We start from the raw sequence: 20,631 nt of genomic DNA, 5'->3' as shown, positions 1-20,631 counted from the left end.
GCCGTTGAATTTGTCTGGACAATAAGATGCTGGACTCTATGCTTGGTATATGCTTGCAATGAAAGAATCTCATGTGAACTTGAACTTGGGTAATGCAACAAGGTGGAGGACTCCACCATGGGGGGAGGGTTTGGGGAGGGGTGGGGGAAATCCCAGTACCTATAAAACTGTGTCACATAATGCAATGTAATTAATTAAAACAACAACAACAACATTAAACCGCTGGCTGCACAGCTCCCAGGGTCCAGAAGACACAGGCCTCCCCAGCACCCCATGCTCATGGCCCAGACCCCCACTCAACTGTGATTCATGAAAACACACCTGGCACCACCTCCAGGCCTGGAAGCCCCTTCCTCCTCTATGGTGTCCACACCGGGCATGCCCTGGGGCTAGCCCATCTTTGCTCCCCTGCAGCAGCAGAGTGTGATGGCTGGAGCAGGTGGCCTGGGCCACAGCCTCAGGTAGTGACAGTCCCTGGGCCAAGGTGACTGTCCAGCTGAATCCATAGCCTGCTGGGTGCACTTAAAAGACACTACCTACCCCCACTGGGCTCGCACAGGGGCAGCGTGGGCACAGAAGGGAGGCTGTGGTGGCTCTGGGGAGCCCTTTCTTATGCCAGACACGTAAGCTGAGCAAGTCTGACAGCGGGGACCAGGGTATTCCTGGAGTGGGGCAGGTGGTCAGAGGCTGTGGCCACTGCGGGTGCTCCCCAGCTGCAGTGTCACTAGGGCAGGGGGCTCAGGCTAGTGGCAGCCAATAACCCAGGTGCTTTCCCTCAGGCTTCCAGCTGGGTGAGGCTGGTCCACTGTCTGTCCACCACCCTGGCAGGGAGCGCCCCAACCAGCACCCAACTCCCAGTTCAGGGGACAGGAGAGGGGGCCTTACCTTGTCATCTACGCCACTCTCGCTGTCACACTGCAGTCAGAGAGAGAGAGGAGTGAGTGAGGCCTTCACCCTCAGTACTGTCTACCCAGCCGGGGCATGTGACTTGGGGAAGGCATGCCTCAGGTCAGTTGCAGGAGTGAGGTGCCCCGAGTGGGCAGGGCCCCCCCAGGCTCACTTAGCACAGGGGAGGTCCCTGTGTCCCAGACACCTCACCAGTCAGCCCCACCTCAGAGCAGACACGGAGGTTCCCTCCTGCTGGAGTAGCACTGAGCTGGGGGGAGCATGCGGGGGGCCGCCGGCCTGGGCCAGCCTGTTGTGGAGGATGTATGACACAGCAATGTAGAGGAGGTCAGCTGGGCCCAGAACCACAGCAGCACTCCCCTGAAGGCAGTCATAGCCAAGGACAGGTCCCTGGAGGTTGCCCAACTCGCTGCCAGTCAGGCTGTGCCCCTGCCCCCACAGCTGCCAGAGAATAGCAACTTGCACACTGGCTGGTCCTGGAGGCCCCGACGCACAAATACCCAAGCAGAGAATCTGGTGACTAGACACAAGCCTCACTAGGAGGGGCTGGGCACTACCAGGCTACATCAGACACGCTGAGCCCGGACCAGGGCTGTGGTCTGGGCAGTGCAGGTGTGGGGTGGACACGCTGAGTCTGCAGCAGGGCTGTGGGCGAGCCTGGAGCAGAGCTGTGGCCTGGGCAGGGCAGGTGTGGGATGGATACGCTGAGCCTGCAGCAGGGCTGTGGGCGAGCCTGCAGCAGGGCTGTGGCCTGGGCAGGGCAGTTGTTGGGTAGACATGCTGAGCCTGGAGCAGGGATGTGGCTGACTGGCAGACTGTACTGCTTGTGGGAGCATCAGTGTTCATGACATCCAGACCACACAGGCCAGGGCAGGAAGGACAGTGTGGCCTGCCACTGTCCCGGGGAATTTTCTACAAAGCCACCCTTGCTCTAGGGATGCAAATGGAGGGGACATGCAAGGTGTAGGAGTGGCTGGACTGAGTGAGCACTGGCTATGTCAGTGACAGGTGAGGAGTGCAAGCGAAGGCCCATCGCACAGATAAGCAAGTAGAGACCCAGGGGGCCAAGTCCGGGCTTTGGAACGAGGTGTCTGGGTTCTAGCTCTTGGGTGCAGAGTGCTGAGAATACAGAACTAGCGAGGGTGGGCAAGGAGGAGAGCCCTGTCCACCGACAGGTGTAGTGTGATCTGGTCCCAGGAGCAGCCATGACAAGCCCAGGGGCATTCTACAAATGCCAGAAGCTGACAGACAGGGACACAGACCAGGAGTGGGTTACAGGCAGTATGGCTTCCTAGGGCCTGGAGGAAGGATCCCCCAAATACAGTTGGTGTCCCTGGACTCCAGGACAAGGGCTGAGGGGCTGCACTGCCGACAGAGCCCTGACTACAGGGGAGGGGAATGGAGCAGAGCCAGGCTGGTGTGGGAGGAGACAGACATGGCCAGACACCAGAGGGGCCACAGGGAGCCACAAGGACTGCTGGTGGAGGCTGGGCTGGGTTTGAGTACAGCTGCAGCTGGTCTCTCATGTTCGTCCTCGTTGGCTTCAGCCCAGCGGCAGACACCCCACAGTCTCAGGGAATTTGGCTCAGGGAATTTTGTCTGCCTGGCCCAGCACAAGGATCCCCAGAGCACTCAGGCCCCTATAGCAGTGAGTGGCAGCTGGCCCCAGCATGGCTGGAGGGCCAGCAGTCGGTGCATGTTGTGGGTCATGAGGTCCTGTGCTCTAAAGCATGGGGTTGGCACCAAGTTGGAGCAGGTGAAGCCACCTCCTGGACAGGCGGCAGTTTATGTCCTGGCTGCTCATCCAGCTCTCTGCTTATGGCCTGGGAAAGCAGGGGAGGATGGCCCAAGTGCCTGGGCCCTTGTATGCATATGGGAGACCAGGACAGAGCTCCTGGCTCCTGGCTGTAGCCTGGCCTGGTGCTGGATATAGTGGCCATCTGAGGAGTGAACCATTAGATGCAAGACCTTTCTCCATCCTTCTAACTATTTTTCTAAATAAGTGAATAACTCTATTTTTAAACAGTACAGCAAAACAGTCTTATCCATTAGCAAGCCCTAAAGTTTCTGCAGCCTCCTGATGTCCTTGGCCTCCCACCTGGGCAGCCTCATGGGGAAGGTGGGACCCATTCAGGCTGGCCATCTGCTTGAGGCAGAGTGGGAGATATCTCACAGGGATGTGCTGCTGGCCTCCTTCCTGCCACTGCCCCCAGAGACTGGCAGCACCCTGGGTGGGAAATGGCCCTCCTCACCTGCCTGCATCCCAGTCCTCCCCAAAGCTCCCCATTCTGTCGTCAGGCCTGGACAGTCTGGCTCTAGCACAAGGGTCAGAACGGGGTGGACATGGGTATGGATCGTTCTTGAGGTGTCCCTGTTGTCACAAGGGATTGTCCAGCATTTCACGTGTTGCTAGGAAGTTCTGGTAAGTTCTGTCAAGGTTCAGAACACAAAGCCTGCTCCTTGTACATTCTACAGCTAATCCTACTAGGAAAACCCAAGATCCACTTCTACCTCCCACAAGCTAGCTTCTCCCTTCGTTGCTTACTCTCATGTACCTGCCTCATCCCTTGGCTCCACTGAGGTGTGAATTCTTGTTCTGAGGTCTATGGTGCTGGCTATGGGGTGGCTTTGTCCCGTAAACTATGTGGTGGTGGGGGCGGGGCTGCACGATCCCAGCCATGCATGCTGGATGCAGATGCAGGTCAGTGGGCTCCTGGCCCTGGATGCCCCATTAGGCCTGGGACCCTCTGACCTTGGCACGTAGCCAGGGCTCCATCAGGCCTTAACTTGACCCATGCTGGGTCCCTGCACTGGGGCCAGCCCCTGCTCCAGCTTCCCGCACTTCCGCACGGTAAGGCAGTGCTAATGGCCTTGGGAATCACCCATCACAGAAGAATTGGCCAGACACAGTGCTCACATCCAGCCTGACCTCCTGTGCCGGCAGACAGATATGGCACACTCGCACAGGACACAGAACTACACGGAAAAGCTGCAGCATGCACTCACAGGGGCTACGCCAGCTCTGCCTCCTCCAGTGCTCCCAGCCCCAGGGACTTGGGCCTCTGGGGACCAGTGCTGAGGGTGGACACAGCTCTCTGGAGAAGGCAGGACAGCTCTTTAACCAGAGGCTCACCAAGGACCAGGGCCCCCACCCTGTCTGTAGAGGTCAGAGGCCAAGGGCAAGGCCCTGGGCCCAACAAATAAATCCTGGGAGGGGACACTGGAAACAGGATTCATGCAGAGAAAGGGGTGGGCCTGAGGCAATCACATGGCAGCTGACCCCTAGGAGGGGTGGTGGGGGCTTGTGTTGTCAGGGCAGCCACACCAGGTAACCCACGGGCGGACTATCCACCTCATAAACACCTGTGCGAGAGGAGCCAGCACAATGGTAGGATGGCAGAGTACAAGCCCCACCCTCTGACAGCCAAAGGGCTTCTGGCTAGGGGTCCCAGGGACATCATCCTTGTGGGAGGAGAGTACCAGCCATCCAGCCTTGGGTCTAGAGACAGGCAAGACTGGAACACACAGAGCCCAGGTCTCGAGTGTCCAGGGGGCGAGGGGATCAGGGCAAGGAGAACCCCAGCTCTCACACCAGGGTGCCGCACAGGACCCCAGAAGAGCCTCCCGGCCTCCTTGTTTCCCATCAGCCTCAGGGCCCCTGTCTAGCCCACGGTTGTTGGCAGACTTACAGAGTAGCCTCTGCTGGAGACAGCCTGTACCGAGCTCTGTGGACAGAGAAAGTAGAATCAGGGTCTTGCTGCAGGGGGGCGGGCCAATACCCATGGCTGCCCTGGAAACCTCATGGTGGCAATGCCCTGCTGGAAACCTCTCAAGGGTTGCAGCAAGATTGTGAGAGCAGGACGGCTCAAGCCTCACCCACTACAGGAAAGATTCCTGGGGAAGGAGTTGGGAGTCTGACGGCACTGTGGGACCTCCTGGCGTAAGGGTCCCAAGGCCTGTCCAAGTGATTGTTGACCACACTGTATCTGAGGCTGCAGTGGGCACAGGGCAAAGGAGAGGATGGCAAAGGGACTGGGTTGAGGTTGGGGCCTGAGCAAGGGAATGGGAGCCAAACTCCCACCAACCCCCACTCAGACACCAAGCTGCTGCTGGGAGAGGGAGGGGAGGGCAGCCCTGGCTGCCCCACTGTGTTCAGCTGCCTCCTGGGCTGGCAGTTAGGGGCCTTACGTGGGCAACCCCTGGCCCCCAGCCTGCCTTCCCATCTGGATCCACAGCCCAGGCCAAGGCCCAGCAGGTGTGAGGATGAGGCTGGGGGTTCAGCGTCCCTGCTCTGCGGGAGCAGGGCCTGGCCCCTAGGCCTCCTCAATAGTGAGGGCCCCTCACTGCTGGGCTAGTTCTGAGCTGAGCCCTGGCTGTGGCTCCTGCCTGGCCTTAGCCCACCCCAGGCTCCAAAGACCCTTCTGCCTCACCCTGTGGCTGCTGGAGCCCAGGGTCTCTGCTTCCTGAGCGAGCCATGCATCTCTGCCTGGCACAGACAGTCCCGGGCAGGTGCAGACACCTGGGAAAGCTGCTAGCCAACTAAGGCAGCAGGACTTGTAATGACTTAGCAAGCAGTACGTGCAGCTGGGGGACAGCATGTCTGCCCTGGCTGCAGCTGTCTCTCTTCACCACAGCTGCTACCATGGTCAGCAACCAATGGTGGGGCAGTGAACCCTACTCACATCACTGAGCTGCTCCCGAGAGCTGCTGCGCTGGGAGCTGGTGGCTTCGAGGATGCTGTCATCATCGCTGTTCTGGTCACCCCCTCTGGATAAGGCCGCCTTCACCTGGACAGGAGAGACACTGGCTCAGGCAAACACACCTGACCTGCGGGCAGTGGGCCCCTGGTCAGGGTCACATGAGCTCTTCCCACCCAACCCCAGCCCCAGGGATGAGCTCAGCTAAACTTGGGGTGACCTCAACCTGCCCAAGGGCCTATGGCCTGGAGGGAGGTGTGATAGGAAGGACAGAGCTAGCCAGGCTGAACAAAGTCCCACAGCCATCCACAGGGCTCACACAACCCAGAACAAGAAATGGCACAGAGGGACATTCAGACCAGGACCAATGGTGACCACCAGTTTCAGGACCAGGAACTTACTGCTCCCCACCATTGGAGCCACTGACAGACATCATCCCCAACTGGCTCCATCTGGCTTTAAGTTAGGGTTCCCAGGCAGCACAGAGCAGAGTGTGGGGCACACTTGTCCCTGCCTCCTCCACGCCCATGCCCTCTGTCCTTGCACGCCCCAGATCTGCCTGGGAACCCTTCCATCAGCCAACTTCATGGGCTTGGTCAGGATTCCTGGGGACCCTGTGCCCCACAGGAAGAAAACTCCTTGAGAGTGGGGGCTCTCAGGGGACCTGCCAGTCCCTGCCAGAGCCTGAGCCATGCAGTCCCTGGGCCAGCCAGCAAGTTAAAGAGGGAGTTGTCCAGGTGCAATTCAGTGCCCCGATCCCATGCCCTGCCAAAACGTGACAGGGCTAGTGTGGCTGACTTTCAGGGTCCTGACCATCAGTGAGGCTCCCCATTCCTTTTCGGGTGCAACCAGGGCTGAGACCCAAAGATGCTACAGGTAGAGAAGGCATCAGGTGGGGCTGGCCTCTGCACAGGACCAGCAAGAAAGGGGGACCAGCCTGGGGACCCGGGAGCAGAGGCATCATCTGACTACACACTCACACCAAAGCTGCTTCCCCTCTGTGCAGGGGCCATGGGGGAGCTTCAGGGTGCAGCCCTGAGGCCAGCTGCTTTGCCATCCTTCCTCCACAAGGCACTCTACACCTGGGGCAGGTGGGATGGGGTTTGTCACCTAGGAATGTCACTACATCCTAGGAATTGGCCCAGCCAGAGAAACATGGATGGCTGCCTGCACTTAGAAGGTGGAGGTGCTGCCCACTGCTATGCCAGAGGGCCCAGAGATGACACACTGGAGCTGGGGAGGGATAAGGTCAATGGCCAAAGGTGCCTTATTTGTCCTGAGATGAAAAACAGGAAATCCTCCATCCATGTGCACCTCTGAGCCTTCTGTCTCGTCCACCATCCTTCCATTCAACTGACCATCTGATCATCCATCTATCCATCCACTCAACATTCATCCATTCCTCTAACCATCCAATCAATCTACTCTGAGTCTTTTGAGCACCAGGCACTATTCTGAGCAGTGAATGAAAGCACACCCATGGTCCTGTTCTCCCTGAACCACAAGGACAGGATAGGGCCTGCCAGCTGGTGTTGGGAAAAGCAGCAGGGAAGGCACACCTCACCAGGGTACCCAGCCCACCCAGCCTGACAGCTGGCAACACTTGAGTGGAGGAAGGCCTGGGCTGCAGCATCTGTTACAGTAGGGTCACAGAAGGGATGCAGTTGGTCTACCTGACAAGTGGGGTGCTCTGTGATGGCCGCTACAGCTGATGCCCAGTGCATACCCAGCGCAGAGGTGAGAGTCGGTGTGGTGAACAGGGTGTCAGGTTCCCAGGGAACCAGGCTGTGTCTGCCTCTCCTGGCCCCTGCACTCAGAGGCTACTCCCCAGCTCATGTTCCATTCCTCCCCTCTCTGCAGGAGCCCTGAGAGGCAGCACTCACTGCCTCCTTCCCATGATGAGAGTGGGCGACTGTACAGTGGGCCCTGGCCAGACCTGGCTTCTCACTCAGTACCACGGGGACAGAGGCCATGAGCTGCCTCCCTACCAGACAGGGTCAGTGGGCACTGAGAGCAGCACCTCCAGCCACATGCGGCCATACCTGGGATGTGGGTGGGGCATGGGTGGCTCTGGGCTCCTTCTCTAGCCCTCCCTATCTCTGGGACCGGCCCTGCTGGAGTGCTGGCCCGAAGCTCTACAGCTGCCCACTCCTCTCTCGGCTCTGGTTCTGGTCTTGCCATGGGCGGGTCTGGAAGTGACAGGTGGTGGGGTGGGGTTCCTTCCTGGGACTTAAGTCCCAGGCCAAGGGGAAAGGAGGCAGAACTTCAGGGATCTCCCAGCAATCGATCCAAGGCCCTTCCCACCTGCTCCCTGGTTGCAGGGTAGAGGGAACCCAGTAGGGGCCAGTTCCTGTGTCTCAGCTGTGGGTGCCCAGGATAGGTAGAAACTGGGACCCCCAGACACCTGGTGAGCAAGCAGGGGCCTCCTCATGCTTTCCTGGCTGGATACTGGAGTATGTGGCAAGGAAATAGTGGCTGCAGTGGGAGAAGAGAACTGTGGCACTGCCAGGTGCACAAGCATTATGAGTGCTCCTAAGGCCATGATGGGGGTGGGGTGTGTGTTTCTGTGTGTATTCAGGGCCCTGGTGCCAGGCCCGGGTGTGGGGGCCTGACAGCTCTTTCTGCCCAGATGGACTCAGGCTTGGTGGGTCTCTGGGGCTGAGAAGCTAGGTTCAGAGCATAGCCGGGGGGATGGGGGATGCATCCTTGAGCCTGTGCTGACCTTGCCACCGCCCCGCCAGCCCTGAGCCACTGGCTCTAGCTTGCTCCCAACCACAAAACTGATCCTTGGTTTAACTGGCTAGAGGATATCCCAAGACCAGTGGGTGGACAGGCCCTGCCCCTGGGCTGGTGGTCACACATTCAGCTGTGGGTCAGGTTTTAGGCTGGCTTGTTTGAGGCTGCTGTGCTGAGCCAGGCACAAAAAGGGGCACCTAGCAGCCCTAGCCCCCAGAGGCAAGAAGCTCCTGGACACAGAGACTTTAGACCCAAAGGCAGGCACACACATTCACACACCTGTGTATTGTCCTGCTGGCCCCCAGAAGCTGCTCCCCACATCCTGCACCACAGCTCAGTCCCCGCCTGGGGCTCAGATGCTGCACTTGAGCCCTGGCTGCACACTGTCCTGCCCACAGTCTGCTGGGGTGTGGCCCAGGCCCAGGCCCTACCAGACAGGGTCATGGACAGAATCATGGAGGCAGGATACAGCCTCCTGGCAGAACCAACTGCCCCTCTACATCCACAGAATTCAGCTCGTGGCATGGCCATCTGGTCCCCCAAGTCTACACCAGAGCTGCACTTCCTTAAGCACCAGTTCCCTTGGGGAATGGGCTCTCCTCAACCTGTGTGGGGTGCTAGTCCTCAGCTCAGGAATACAGGCACTCAGCAACTCTGCAAAACCTTGGGGTCCTTTCTGTCTTGCATGGCTGAGGTGCTTACAGCTGTGTTTGGCACTTTGCTGTGCAGCCCAAGAATGGCAAGATGCGGGAGAGTCAGCCAAGACAAAGATCCAAATGTGGACAAGGCACCCTTGGAGTGTCTGGTGTCAAGTCCTCAAGCTGGAGCCCTGAGGGCTGCCCTGGCCAGGAGCCACAGGTCCTGCCTCAGAGGCTGCAATTGTACTCAGAAGCTGGTGGGTTCAGGTGGGTGAGCAGGACCAAGGAGAAATAAGTTAAAAAGAAGTCCCGCCCAAGGGCCCAGCGCCCTGGCAGGGTCAGGGAGCAGCTGCTGAAGGGCTGGGCTGGGCTGTGTTCACTCAGGTTGAGATGGCCAGGTATGTCACTGTGAGCCCTATTAGGCAGCTGAGTGGAGGTGACGTCCCCCACAGGCCCTCTGGGGTCCAGCTCCACTGCTCACCTCCGACATCCCTCTCACAGCTGAGTCTGCTAAGGCTGCAGTTTCACTCAGAAAACCTTCCTGGGCTCCATCAGCTCCCCAGTCCCTGACAGACAGCAGGGGTTGCTGCTTCGCTGCTCTCCCCACACTGGACTCTGGGGCTCCGGAGGCAAGGTGCCCTCTCCCAGCGTAGCAGGCACTGTGGAGTCCAGGCCGGGTGCTCCCAGACTCGGCACAGGATCAACAGCAAGCTGACTGCCCAAGTGCTGGCCACACACGTTGCTCTGTGCTCCTCTGGTGAGATTCTGATGGGGTGGAGAGGTATACGTATGTGTAAAAAAAGGATGGGTGAATGTATGCCTGAAAGGGGTGGAAGGATCTGTTCCCGCAGACTGGGGGGGGGGGGGGGGGGGGAAGAACCTGTATTTGCACACATGCTGTCAGACCCAGAGCTGGAATGCTCGGCTCCATCTGGGCACCGTCACCCTGACCAGGTGCATGGCTCTGTGCCCTCTGCTTTCTCCTGAACAGCTATGCAGCTCCCTCTGGAGTCCCTATGCATCCTGCCCTGGACTCCCCAGCACACTACTGCCCTGTTTTAGGTCCCCGACCTCTCCTTGCCCCAGCATCATACATACTGGAGAGACACCCGCCCAGAATCCCATCTGAGGCATCTCCCCTGCCCTCCCCAGGGCACTGCAGCAGGGACTAACACTTTAAGGAGGGGAGTGAAGAAGCTACTGCACAACCCCTATGGGCCATGTGCCTGTAAAACTCCCGGTGCCCTTCCCCTCCACCCAGTCTACAGATGGCAGGATGGCTCCAATACTGGCCATCTGCTTCTTTCAGACGACAGCCAGGCCCAGTGTCAGATTCATCCACAGACCATGGTCCAGGGCCCAGTGCAATGGCTCAATGGCTAAACCCTCACCCTTCAAGCACCAGCATTACCATATGGGCACTGGTTTGTGGCCTGGCTGCTCACTTCCTCAGCTCCCTGCTTGTGGCAGTGGAGGACAGCCCAACACCTTAGGACCCTGCATTTGCATGGGGGACCCAGAAGAAGCTCCTGGCTTCGGATTGGTTCAGGTCCAGCTATTGTGGACATTTGGGGAGTGAACCAGCAAATAAAGCTCTTTCCCTCTCTTTCTCACAGTAAATCTGATCTGCCTTTCCAATATTAAAAAAAAAAAAAAAATCTTGAAAAAAAAGACAATGGTCCAGCCGCCAACCACAAGTAGGAGAGGCCTGACCCCAAGGAAAAAGCCTCCAGTCTAGGCCCCCAACCAGTCGGGCTGTGTCCAGGACGCAGGAGGAAGCACTGAATGCACACTGATACGCAGTAGTGGAGCAGTGCTGTGGGACGCCCACACTCCACATGCACAGTCTAGTGTGAAGTGTTCCTGCCGATACAGCTCAGCTCAAGTACACGGTCCCCAACACCTGTGCACGAGACCCAGATGGAGCTCTGCGCTCCTGGCTTCAGTCTGGCCCCACCCTGGCTGTGGTGGCCATCCGGGGAGTGAACCAGGAGATGGAAGATGGTCACCATCTCCCTCTTCACTGCCTTCTGAATGGATAAATCGATCCTTTAAAAGATCGATGTTACTGGAAAGGCATTTTTATAGAGGAGATACAAAGATCTTTCATTCGCTGCTTCACTCCCCAAATGGCCACAATAATTGGATCTGAACTGATCTGAAGCCAGGAGCCAGAAGCTTCTTCCACATCTCCCACACAGGTGCAGGGTCCCAAAGTATTGGGCCATCCTCTGCTGCTTTCCCAGACCATAACCAGGGAACTGGAACGGAAGTGGAGCAGCCGAGACACAAACTGGTGCTCCTATGGGATGCTGGCTCTTGGAGGTGGAGGATTAACCAGCTGAGCTAAGGTGCAGGCCCCAATTAGGTAATAATTCCCCTGGCCAGCACCTGCTCACAGCACTAACCCGTACTGTCATCAACACCTCCACCTCACATGCTCAGAGAGAAGCCACCTGCTCAAGGCTGCTAAGCCAGAGTGGGGACTGTGGCCAGGTACAGGACGTGGCCCAGGTATAGGGCTCTACTGCCAGGATGTGGTTCCCCAGCACATGCACAGCAGGGGATACGGCCTCACACAGGCGGGCAGGCAGGCACGCACACCAGGAGCCAACAGGGAACCCGACCTCCTTCCAGGCTGACACTTCCCTGGGCCAGCACAGTGAAGGGAGGTCTACAGGCGCCTGAATCCTGCCCTCCCAGCTGCTTCATGCTGCTCACCCTAACAGGCAGGCAGACATGGCTTTCCCACTGCACAACCAGAAGCCGGTGACTCTCAAGAATCAAGTCCAATCACAACACCAGTTGCCGGAACAAATCACATAAGACACGCCTGTCGGTTTAAATTACAAATGCCAACACTGCTATCAAAATAAGAGTGTGGCCCTTTTTATTTCCTTTAATCAGAAAAATATACCCGACATTTCCAAGACAAAGGCCTTAGGGAAGCACCAGAAAGAGGGGCTTGCCCAAGGGTTTGGGGGAGGGGGACCCAGAGCTGTTCTGGCTGGGTGAGGAATGTCAGCTGCAAGGGAAGGCAGCCCTCCCACCAGGGCCTGTCAGGGGAGGGGTGCTGGCGGCCAGCAGATGGCCTGGACACACAGGAAGTAGCCATATGTCCCAGAGTCCACACAGAACACTGAGCAGTGTCTGACTAGGGACTTCTCAAGTGGCCAAGGATACTTTCTTACTGCAGGGTGCTAATAGCCCCTAATGCCTGCATGTTAGGAAACTGAAAACAAACCCTGCCCTGGGCCAGACCCCCTGCCCCCTGCCCTGGATTCCAAGAGACCCGGGTATAGGGCAAGGGGAGGGGGACAGCCTGTGCAAGCAGCAGGACCTTGTGGAACCACAGCTCTCCCAGCCAGGCCTGGATCCCTGCACTGAGGTTCCCCATGTCTGGAGACCCTCACAGCTGCCCCCGGGGGAAGCAGAGTCCTGAGAAGTGAGCGGCAGCATCTAGGTCATACCACATGGCCTGAGTGCATTACCCATCACCACAGGGGCAGAGCCCGCACTGTGCCAGATTCACCAAGGTCACAGCCAGCACCCTCCCCCAAATACCAGGTGGGCCCCTGTGCCCAAAGCACACCTGACCACACACCTGACCACAGGCACGGGGTTGCAGATGCAGTCAGTGTTGGTGGCTCAGAGGCACAGAAAGACGCGGGGCGCCCCAGCCAGTGCTGAGCCTTTCCTGGGGCTTCTGTCACAGTGACACACGGGGGCACCACAACCCACGTGGCAGACAGTGCGGGGTCATCTCTCCAGGTGTGGCCTTGGCCTGGTCATAGCACTGCACAGCACTCCTGGCCCTGCCGAGCCTCAGTCCATCGGCAAGCAGCCGGGCCGTAGGCCAGCACAGCCTGCATCAGGCCTAAAGGATCTGGGTAACACTGAGAAGCTGGAAGGGTTAGGCTCCAGGACTCACGGATGGGGCCTGACGGGCAGCCTGTGGGGCACAGGATCGAGTCCATCGTGCCCGCAGGGGCCGGCAGGGCCGGCCCGGGGCCAGGAGTGCTGGCTGGAGCTGACGTGTTGACTCCAGATTCAAGACGGACCTCCGTGGCTGGCCCGAGGGCCCGAGGAGAGGCCGGTGGGATGGGCGTGGCTGGCCCAGGAGAGAAGGGCGTTCAGGGGCAGGAAGCAGTGGCTGGGGCTGGCAGGGTGGAGTGGGGCCCAGGAGGGACCGGAGGGGCTGACAGGGCTGTTTCGGGCCTGAGAGTGACCGTGTGTGCGGGCCTGACTGTCCTGGGCCCGCTAGTGAGGATTTGGGTGGACTAGGCTGTTCAGAGGTCTCAACTGACTGCTGGGGCTGCCTGAGGCCTAGCAGGGACCTCTGGGTATGGCTGGGCTGTTCCAGGAGGGCCCTGTGGCGCTGGCCATGCTCATGTGAAGCTGTGAGTGCCTGCGGAGAGCAGCAGCATTGGCCTGAGAAGCAGCCCGGTGGCTGGAGGCAAGGGTGCAGGGTGATGGGTGACTGTGGGGGCTGGCACCATTGGCAATGGGACCAGCAGGGTGGGCAACAACGTCCAGAAGTCCTGCATGGTTGGCCACGGAGACACGGGGTCAGCAGGGACTGTGGAGGCCGGCAACGGTGACATGGGGTCAGCAGGGACCGTGGGGGCCGGCAGTGATGACAAGGGGTCAGCAGGGACCGTGGGGGCCGGCAACGGTGACATGGGGTCAGCAGGGACCGTGGGGGCCGGCAACGGTGACATGGGGTCAGCAGGGACCGTGGGGGCCGGCAACGGTAACAATGGGTCAGCAGGCGTTGATAGCGCTGCCTGGGGCCTGGGAATGACCAATGTGTCTGGCAAGGTTGGGCTGGGCGTGACCGCTGGGGCCGGCAGAGTTGATCTGGGGTGTGTTGCTGCCGCTGGGGCCGCTGGTGCTGACCAGGGCCTAGAAGTGACCGCCGGGCTTGGCAGGGCTGTCTTGGGCCCAGAAGTGATTGCTGGGGCCGGCTGTGCTGACCCGGGAGTGAACGCTGGGACTGGCTGGGCTGCCCAGGGTCCGGGAGTGCCCGACTGGGCTGGCAGTGCTGACAGGGGGCTGGGAGGGGCCCCTGGGGCTGGCTGGACTGGCTGGGCTGGAGCTGCTGCTGCTGCTGGGCCGGGCCGTTCTGGTCCCAGGGGTTGGCTGGGAGCGGCCCCCCTGCTGGGGAGCACACCTGCATGGAAGAAAGAGCATGTGTCCACCTGGGCAGGTGTGCCTTTGGACCCCCCAATCCAGCCCGGGCCCGAGACATGTTGTCCCCGCTCCAGCAGCTCCAATCCCAAGGGAGCTGAGGGCAGAGCCCACAACAGACAGAGCTCTTTCTGGACAGCAGGTACAGACCAGTGGGTCCTGGGAGGCGCAGGTCACCTCCACGTCAGGGGAAGCCACACTCTCACGGCCTTTCCAGGTTATGGCCCTGACCCCATATATGAAGGAAGGTGCTGGCACCTGGACCACCCACCATGGGCCACGTGGCTGTGCCCCCGCCCCACAGGTGGTTTGGCAGACGGGACTGTGAGTACAGCAGGAGGGCATCCAGCTTGAGTCCAGCCCCACACTCCTCAGACACTGGACGCCGAGAACCTTGTAATCGGCGGAGCCTAATGGACACGGTGGGAAAGTGGGGCCGGCCTACTGGTGCAGCGCTGTTGCCCTCTCTGGAACAGAGCTGACCCTGCCCCTCCTGAGCCAGGTAGCTCCACGCCCCACAAACCACCCTGGCTCCTGCCTGCCCTGCTTAGGTGTGCCCACACCCGGAGACCAAGGCTAGTGAGGGCGTTGGGGTTGGCAGTGCACAGCCAGCTGTCCAGAGTACCCAAGGGGTGGTGGGCAGCACTCACCTGCTTGGAGGGCTGCAGAGGGGCCTTTCTGGCTGCCCCCTCACAGGCAGGCTCCACGGATTGCTCAGGGCTGCTCCCCTGTGGCGGCTGCTGACTCTCACTGGGCTCGGCAGATGGACCATTCTCCAGCTCCCGCGGCTTCTTGACACGGCGACGATTCCACTTCTGCTTCCGCTCGTGGGGTTTCAGTGCCATGTCCTTCTGCAAGGAGAGGAGGGGAACCCAGTTAAATGGCTGGGGACCCCATGGGACCAGGCCACACTGAGTAGACACTTGACTCGTGACAGAAGCCACCTGCAGGTGATGCCCACCTGAGCGGGGACCAGTGAGACTGTCCGTCAAGTAGGGGGTGATTAGGGTTACTCCTTCAGCCTCCCCTGAGACCCACAAGAAGTGCCCCCTGTGGCACTTGCACAAGCCCCCACGGGGCATCCCACACTCAGAGGATCCTGTCTAGTGCTGCAGTGGACCTGTAGGGTTAGGACAGAGGCCCTTGCCCCACTAACCTTTCAGGCAGCCAGACCTCATGGACACCGCCAGACACCCAGTGGCCCCCAGTTGCATCCCTCCTGCACCAGTCTGTCTGAGCTTATAGGTGACACCCAAGAGGCTCTGTGCCTTCGTGGCTCCCTCCCTTGTGTGTTTAGTAAGGAGACAGACAAGAAGGGGCCGGTCAGTGGGCAAAGAGCCCACAAACAGTCCTCCCAGAGAGCCCCTGTAGGAATACTGCAGGTGACAGGCCAAAGCGGCACAGTGAGAGTCAGGTGGGAGGACCAGACCCTTCAAGCATGGTGTGGGCAGGCTGTGGCACACTGGCCAGCGTCCCCACAGCCCGATGTTGAGGCCACAGAGGCCAATGACAGCATCCTGGTCACCCTGCCACAGGTCACAGCCTGTCACTCTGTCCAGTTACCCTACCCAGCTTAAGGGCTCCAGGCCGAGGGGGTCCTCGCCTTCCAAGAGTCCTGACCCCTGCCCAGTCCAACAGTACAGTCTTGTTGCCTGGCTGTGAGAGCAGTGAGGTCCAAGTCCCAGCTTGTCCATCTGGTCAGGGCACCTGAACAGCCGTGGACTCCACCTGCTCAAGTGCCAAAACAGCAAGGGCACTGCTGCCAGGGGTGTTTGGTGTGGAAACCACAGCACGGACACGGGCCACAGGAGGCAGACTGACCACAGCATGGACATGGGCTGCTTCAACTGACACTTCCCATACACCCGTCTGAGTACTTGTTTGCTTTTAAAACAACAGAATGCTACTGAGCCCTTGGCTGACCTGAGCGGCCACAGAGACACAGGGTAATGCTTCCATCTGCCCTCTGCACTGCCACACTCAGCCAGGTACAGGGCTTGAAGCTGTGTCTGACAGAACTTTCTAGAAAATAGATCCTGCCCCCACAGGAGAACCAAGGCCCTCCAGATGTCTCCTCTGGCTTGGTGAGCGGCTGCTATAGCTGTGGCAGGGTCCCGACACTCAGCCAATGCTCTGCAGGGACAAGATGACTCAGCACCCTTTCTGAGCTGACCCTCCCTGGGAGTCCCTCACAAACACCCATGCCTGAGAGAGCACCAGTGGAACTTGCCAGAGATGAAGAGGGTTCTGCTAAATGGTGGCCATTCCAGGGCTTCATAGCGTCAAGCCGAGCCTGTGAGCATACAGCTCTTGTCACAACTGGACCAGAAGCCAGGTGGTCAGCAAGCAATGGAAAACATGGAAGGGAACAAGTGCCAGGGACACCTCGGCAGACGAGGCAGCTGCAGGCCCTGAAACCAGAGGGGCCGGGGGGGTCAGGTGGTTGGGCCAGGGCCCTTAAGTCACTACCAGTACACCACGTGCCATGTCAGGAGTTTCAGAGCCCTCCCATGCAGCCAGTCCACTTGGGCCCCAAATTCCCCTAGCTTTTGCTCTGAAGGAGGGCTCCATTGCAGGGTGTAGGAGCCCCGCAGTGAAGGAGAAGCTGTGCTCACCACCAGCGTCCTTTTGCACCTGGTGGGAAACCAGGACCTGAGGTCAAGATGCCCAGTCTGCCTCCTGCCTGGAGGCCCCACGGAAGACCCAGTATCACCTACAACTCCAAAGGTGGCTCACGTGGCCTCCTTGCAGCCCTGGCCAGAACACTCCAGATGCACCCAGCATCACTGCTCCAGGAATTAGGCATGGGTCCCCTGTGGCCAAGGATAGCAGAGGCCGTTGAGTCGAGAAACAAAACCTGTGGTCAAGGGTCCAGAAAGGCTGTGGCTTTTCCTGAGGAGCAGTCTCCTGCTGCCTCAAGGCCTGTGTATACTCCCCATCACCAAGGTGCTGTTCCCCAATTTTCCAGAACCCACCCCAGAGGACTCACCCTACCTACCAGTGGACTCAGCTAGGCCTCAGACCCTTGTCTAGGAATCACCCACTGCAAAGGTGACTGGGAGGCTCACGTGAGCTAATGGCAGGCACAGGCCAGGGCCCGCCTGCCATTTCTGGCTCCTTCTGTCAGTGGCAAGGCCACAACCGTGGCTGTTAAGCATAAAGGCCCATCTAGCTCCCTGCTTATGACCTGGGAAAACAGCAGAGGACGACCCAAGTACTTGGGGCCCTGCACCCACATGGGAAAGCCACAGGAAGCTCCTGGTCCAGCCAGGGCCTCTGCGGCTATCTGAGGAGTGAATTACTTCAACCTATAATCCCGGTTTTTTGTTTTTTTTTAAAGGTGGGGGGCCAAAAAGGCTATTGCAGAGGCCTTGGCACATGTCTGCCACCCCTCATCCTCCTCAGGAGGCAACTGTGGCAGATGGACAGGGCAGGCCTCCTGCCCAAGAACCAAGCAGTGTCCATGGCTCTGACCCTGGTCATTTGTTCAGAATCCAGGGGCCATGCTCACACAGCTCTCCAAGAAACCAGCAAGGCAGGGCCACCAAGACACCCACAGGACAGGATGAATAGTCAGCCTCCACTGGGACATTCCTGAGCCAACATCTTGCACAACGACCAGAGCCGGGCAGCAGCACCTCGGCTCTCCCTGCACATACACGTGTGGTGTGGTGAGACCAGTCTGGGCTCTCCCTGTACACACATGTGTGGTGTCATGAGTCAGCATGGACCCAGCACTGTCTGCAGTCCCCAGCAATCCCAGGACCCTCAGTACACCACTGGGCGATTCAAAGCCACTCTCCCCACACCCCAACTTTCTACACAGCCAGTCAAGCACAAAAGCACCCAAAGAGAGAACAACTGAGGCCCGAATCAGTAAGTTTTCTTTCTTAAACCACATGGGCAGAGAGAGGGCCCAATACATTCTCCATGGGGCCAAAGACCCCGTTTGCCAAGTCCCTAAAGCATGGAGAGGGCTACACCAATTGTTTGCCCTTAACACACACCTGTTAAGTGCCAACAGGTGCACCTGCCTCTTGGGAAGGGCTGAGACCACTGCCCCTGAATGCCACCTGCCACAGCTCTCCCCTGGCCCAGCCAGCACCCTCCTGCACATTGTCCTCCTGTTTCCCAGTCTCTGATGATGGCCCCTTACCACCTTCTAACAACTGCCATGCCCAGAGATGAATCCTCAGCCCTGGCACAAGGCCTGGTATAGAGACGGGCTCAATCGGTGCTTGCCAAGCCAGAGAATGAAGTACAGGTCACAGACCCTCTCTGCTGGCCAGACCACCTACCTGGTCACTTGTGGAGCCCAGCATGCCCCCCCAGGCCAGGCCTGTCTACTGCCTCGTTCCCTGGACCAGTGTCTCAAGGAGTCTGGCTGTGCAGACTCCTGGAATTCACAGAAAGTGCCCTAGAGACGCGTTTCCCACCCCCCCGGGGGGCGGGGAGCGATGTTGAGATCACTCCCACAAGCAGAGGGCAAAGACCCTGCCATTCCCACCACTGGATGGGCTGAGAGTACTGAAGGCCCAGCCACAGCCAGAGGCTTGGTCACCAAGGCCCTCCCCTCTGGCATGGCGTATGGTAGGAAAAAGAAGAAGCAATGGCCCAGCAAGGCTGGCCCTTTGTCCACAGCCACCAGGCTTCCTCAGTTGGGCCCAGCGGCACTAACCTAGGAATCCCAAAATCCTGCAGGCTCTGTGTCCAGGGTCAAGGTCACCTTTTACCTGACAGAGAATCTCCCAGGGTCCAGCAGCTGAGTGCTGGGGAGGCTGGGGGGGGGGGGTTAAGGATCTTGGAGGGCAGCCAAGGGAGGCTTGGAGCATAGCCCCAAGCGGGTGGCCAGAAGGCTATGTGCTGGGGCCTGCTGCTCCTCACTGGAACATTCTGACCAGCCCTGTATCCACTGCCCAGACTCCCACGCTGCCAAGCCCTCAGGGTCCTAGGATGCCTGTCGGGGAAGGAACCTACACCTGTGAGAGGCAGTGTGAGGCAGGAGCGCCCAGCTCACAGCCCATCTCTCCCAGCTTCCACAGAGCCTTCTGTGTCTTGTCTGCCACACTTGCAGGTCAGGAAGTCACACTCTATCTGGTGCCCAGGCTCCTAGGGGCTGGGCACAGATGCCAGGCCACTGGGGAGGCACACACAATTGGGAGAGAGACACAGGCCCTTCTCTTGTTTAGGAGCTGCGAGTCTGACAGGCCACTGAGACAGGCCAGAGCAGGTGGGCCTGAGGGCGCCTGTGCTTCCCCATTTGGCTTCTGACGCCCAGAGCTCCCTGGCTGCACCTGCCTGGAGGGCCCCAACCAGCCAACCCCTCCCCAGCCCTGGCCTCCTGATCCCCGGCTCGTGGAGCAACGCTTTGTCCCTACCCCAAACCACACGGGCCGGGGGTCTCTGATGACCACCCACAAACAGGGCTGCAACACCGGGACCTGGCGTTCCGGTCGGAGAGAGACGGTGAGTCCTAAGCCAAGTGTATCAGAACCAGCAGCCCCAGGAGGGCCTGAAGGCAGGGCAAAGCTCCCAGGACGGGGCGCCTTTGGCCTGATCCAGCCAGAAAGCGAACCAGCGGGTGGAGGAGCTCTCCCTCGCTAACTCTGGCTTCCAGGGAGCGGGCGGGAGGCAGGCACAGGCGCCCCGAGCAAGGCCCTCTGTGCCCGGCCGCTGGCCCCCCGCGCCGACCCGGGAGCCACAGGTGCGCACAGCCGCCCCGCGGCCCGCACCCACCTCCAGGGCCTCCAGCGTGCTGAAGCTGGCGATGGCGAAGCCGTCGACGACCTCCTCCTCCTGCGAGCTCGACTCGCGGCGGCGGCGGCGCGGAGGGCGCGCGGGGGCGGCGGCGTTCTCCTTGCCGCGGCCCGGCTCCGGCTCGTCGCCCGACGACGGGCTGTGCGCGCGGGCGGCCTCGCGGCGCCGTTCGCGGTCTCGCTGCGCGCGCGAGCGCCGGGGCCGGCCCGCGGCCTCCATGGCGCGCGTCGGGGCGGTGACCTTGACCCGCTCGCTGGCTACGCGGGGCCGCGGGGCCGGGGCCGGGGCGGCGGGCGGCGGGCCGGACCGGGCATGCCGGGCGCGCGGGGCTCAGCCGCGGCCGGGCGCACCGGCGCTCAGCGGCGCTCGGCTGCGGGCGTGCGCCATGGCGCGGCGGGGCTGCCGGGACTCGGGGCTGCCGGGGCTCGGGGCTGCCGGGGCTGCCGGGGCTCCAGGGTCGGGGCGGCGGGGCCCGGGGGCGAGGCGGGGACCGAGACAGCGGTGGCGGCGGCGCCCGGAGAGATAACAACTGACGCACTTCCGCCCGGCGCGCGCTCCGGAGGAAGTGGGCGCGGCCGCGCAGCCCGACCCCGGCCACGCCCGCCGCCCCGACCCCGCCCCACTCTGCCACCTGCCGGGCGGGGTGGCCCCGACGGCCGCGATGGCCTCAATGGCCGTGCTGCCCCCGTGGCCGTGCTGCCCCCGAC

The 20,631-nt window shown here is 60.3% G+C and overlaps 1 protein-coding gene across 3 annotated transcripts; it reads right to left on the bottom strand.

Moving 5' to 3' along the window:
- Positions 1 to 610: 610 nt before the first annotated feature.
- On the bottom strand, positions 611 to 20,143 carry LOC121160952 (fibrosin-1-like protein). 3 transcript variants are annotated; one of them, XM_040987174.1, is made up of 5 exons: positions 19,904 to 20,143; positions 14,818 to 15,018; positions 5,589 to 5,693; positions 4,596 to 4,631; positions 611 to 915 (listed from the first exon to the last, which is right to left on the bottom strand). In XM_040987174.1, exons 1-5 carry the CDS (start codon positions 20,141 to 20,143, stop codon positions 739 to 741), a joined length of 759 nt encoding a protein of 252 aa, XP_040843108.1. In that variant the 3' UTR covers positions 611 to 738. The 3 variants fall into 3 exon arrangements, with proteins under 3 accessions (XP_040843108.1, XP_040843107.1, XP_040843106.1); XM_040987173.1 differs by lacking the exons at positions 611 to 915; positions 4,596 to 4,631; positions 5,589 to 5,693 and adding exons at positions 12,383 to 13,450; positions 13,553 to 14,150; XM_040987172.1 differs by lacking the exons at positions 611 to 915; positions 4,596 to 4,631; positions 5,589 to 5,693 and adding an exon at positions 12,383 to 14,150.
- Between the last annotated feature and the right edge of the window lie 488 nt (positions 20,144 to 20,631).

The sequence above is a fragment of the Ochotona curzoniae genome, unplaced genomic scaffold, assembly GCF_017591425.1.
Source record: "Ochotona curzoniae isolate NIBS_2020 unplaced genomic scaffold, NIBS_Ocur_1.0 contig_46, whole genome shotgun sequence".
NCBI classification, from domain to species: Eukaryota; Metazoa; Chordata; class Mammalia; order Lagomorpha; family Ochotonidae; genus Ochotona; species Ochotona curzoniae.
This window is presented reverse-complemented; position numbering and strand designations above follow the sequence as displayed.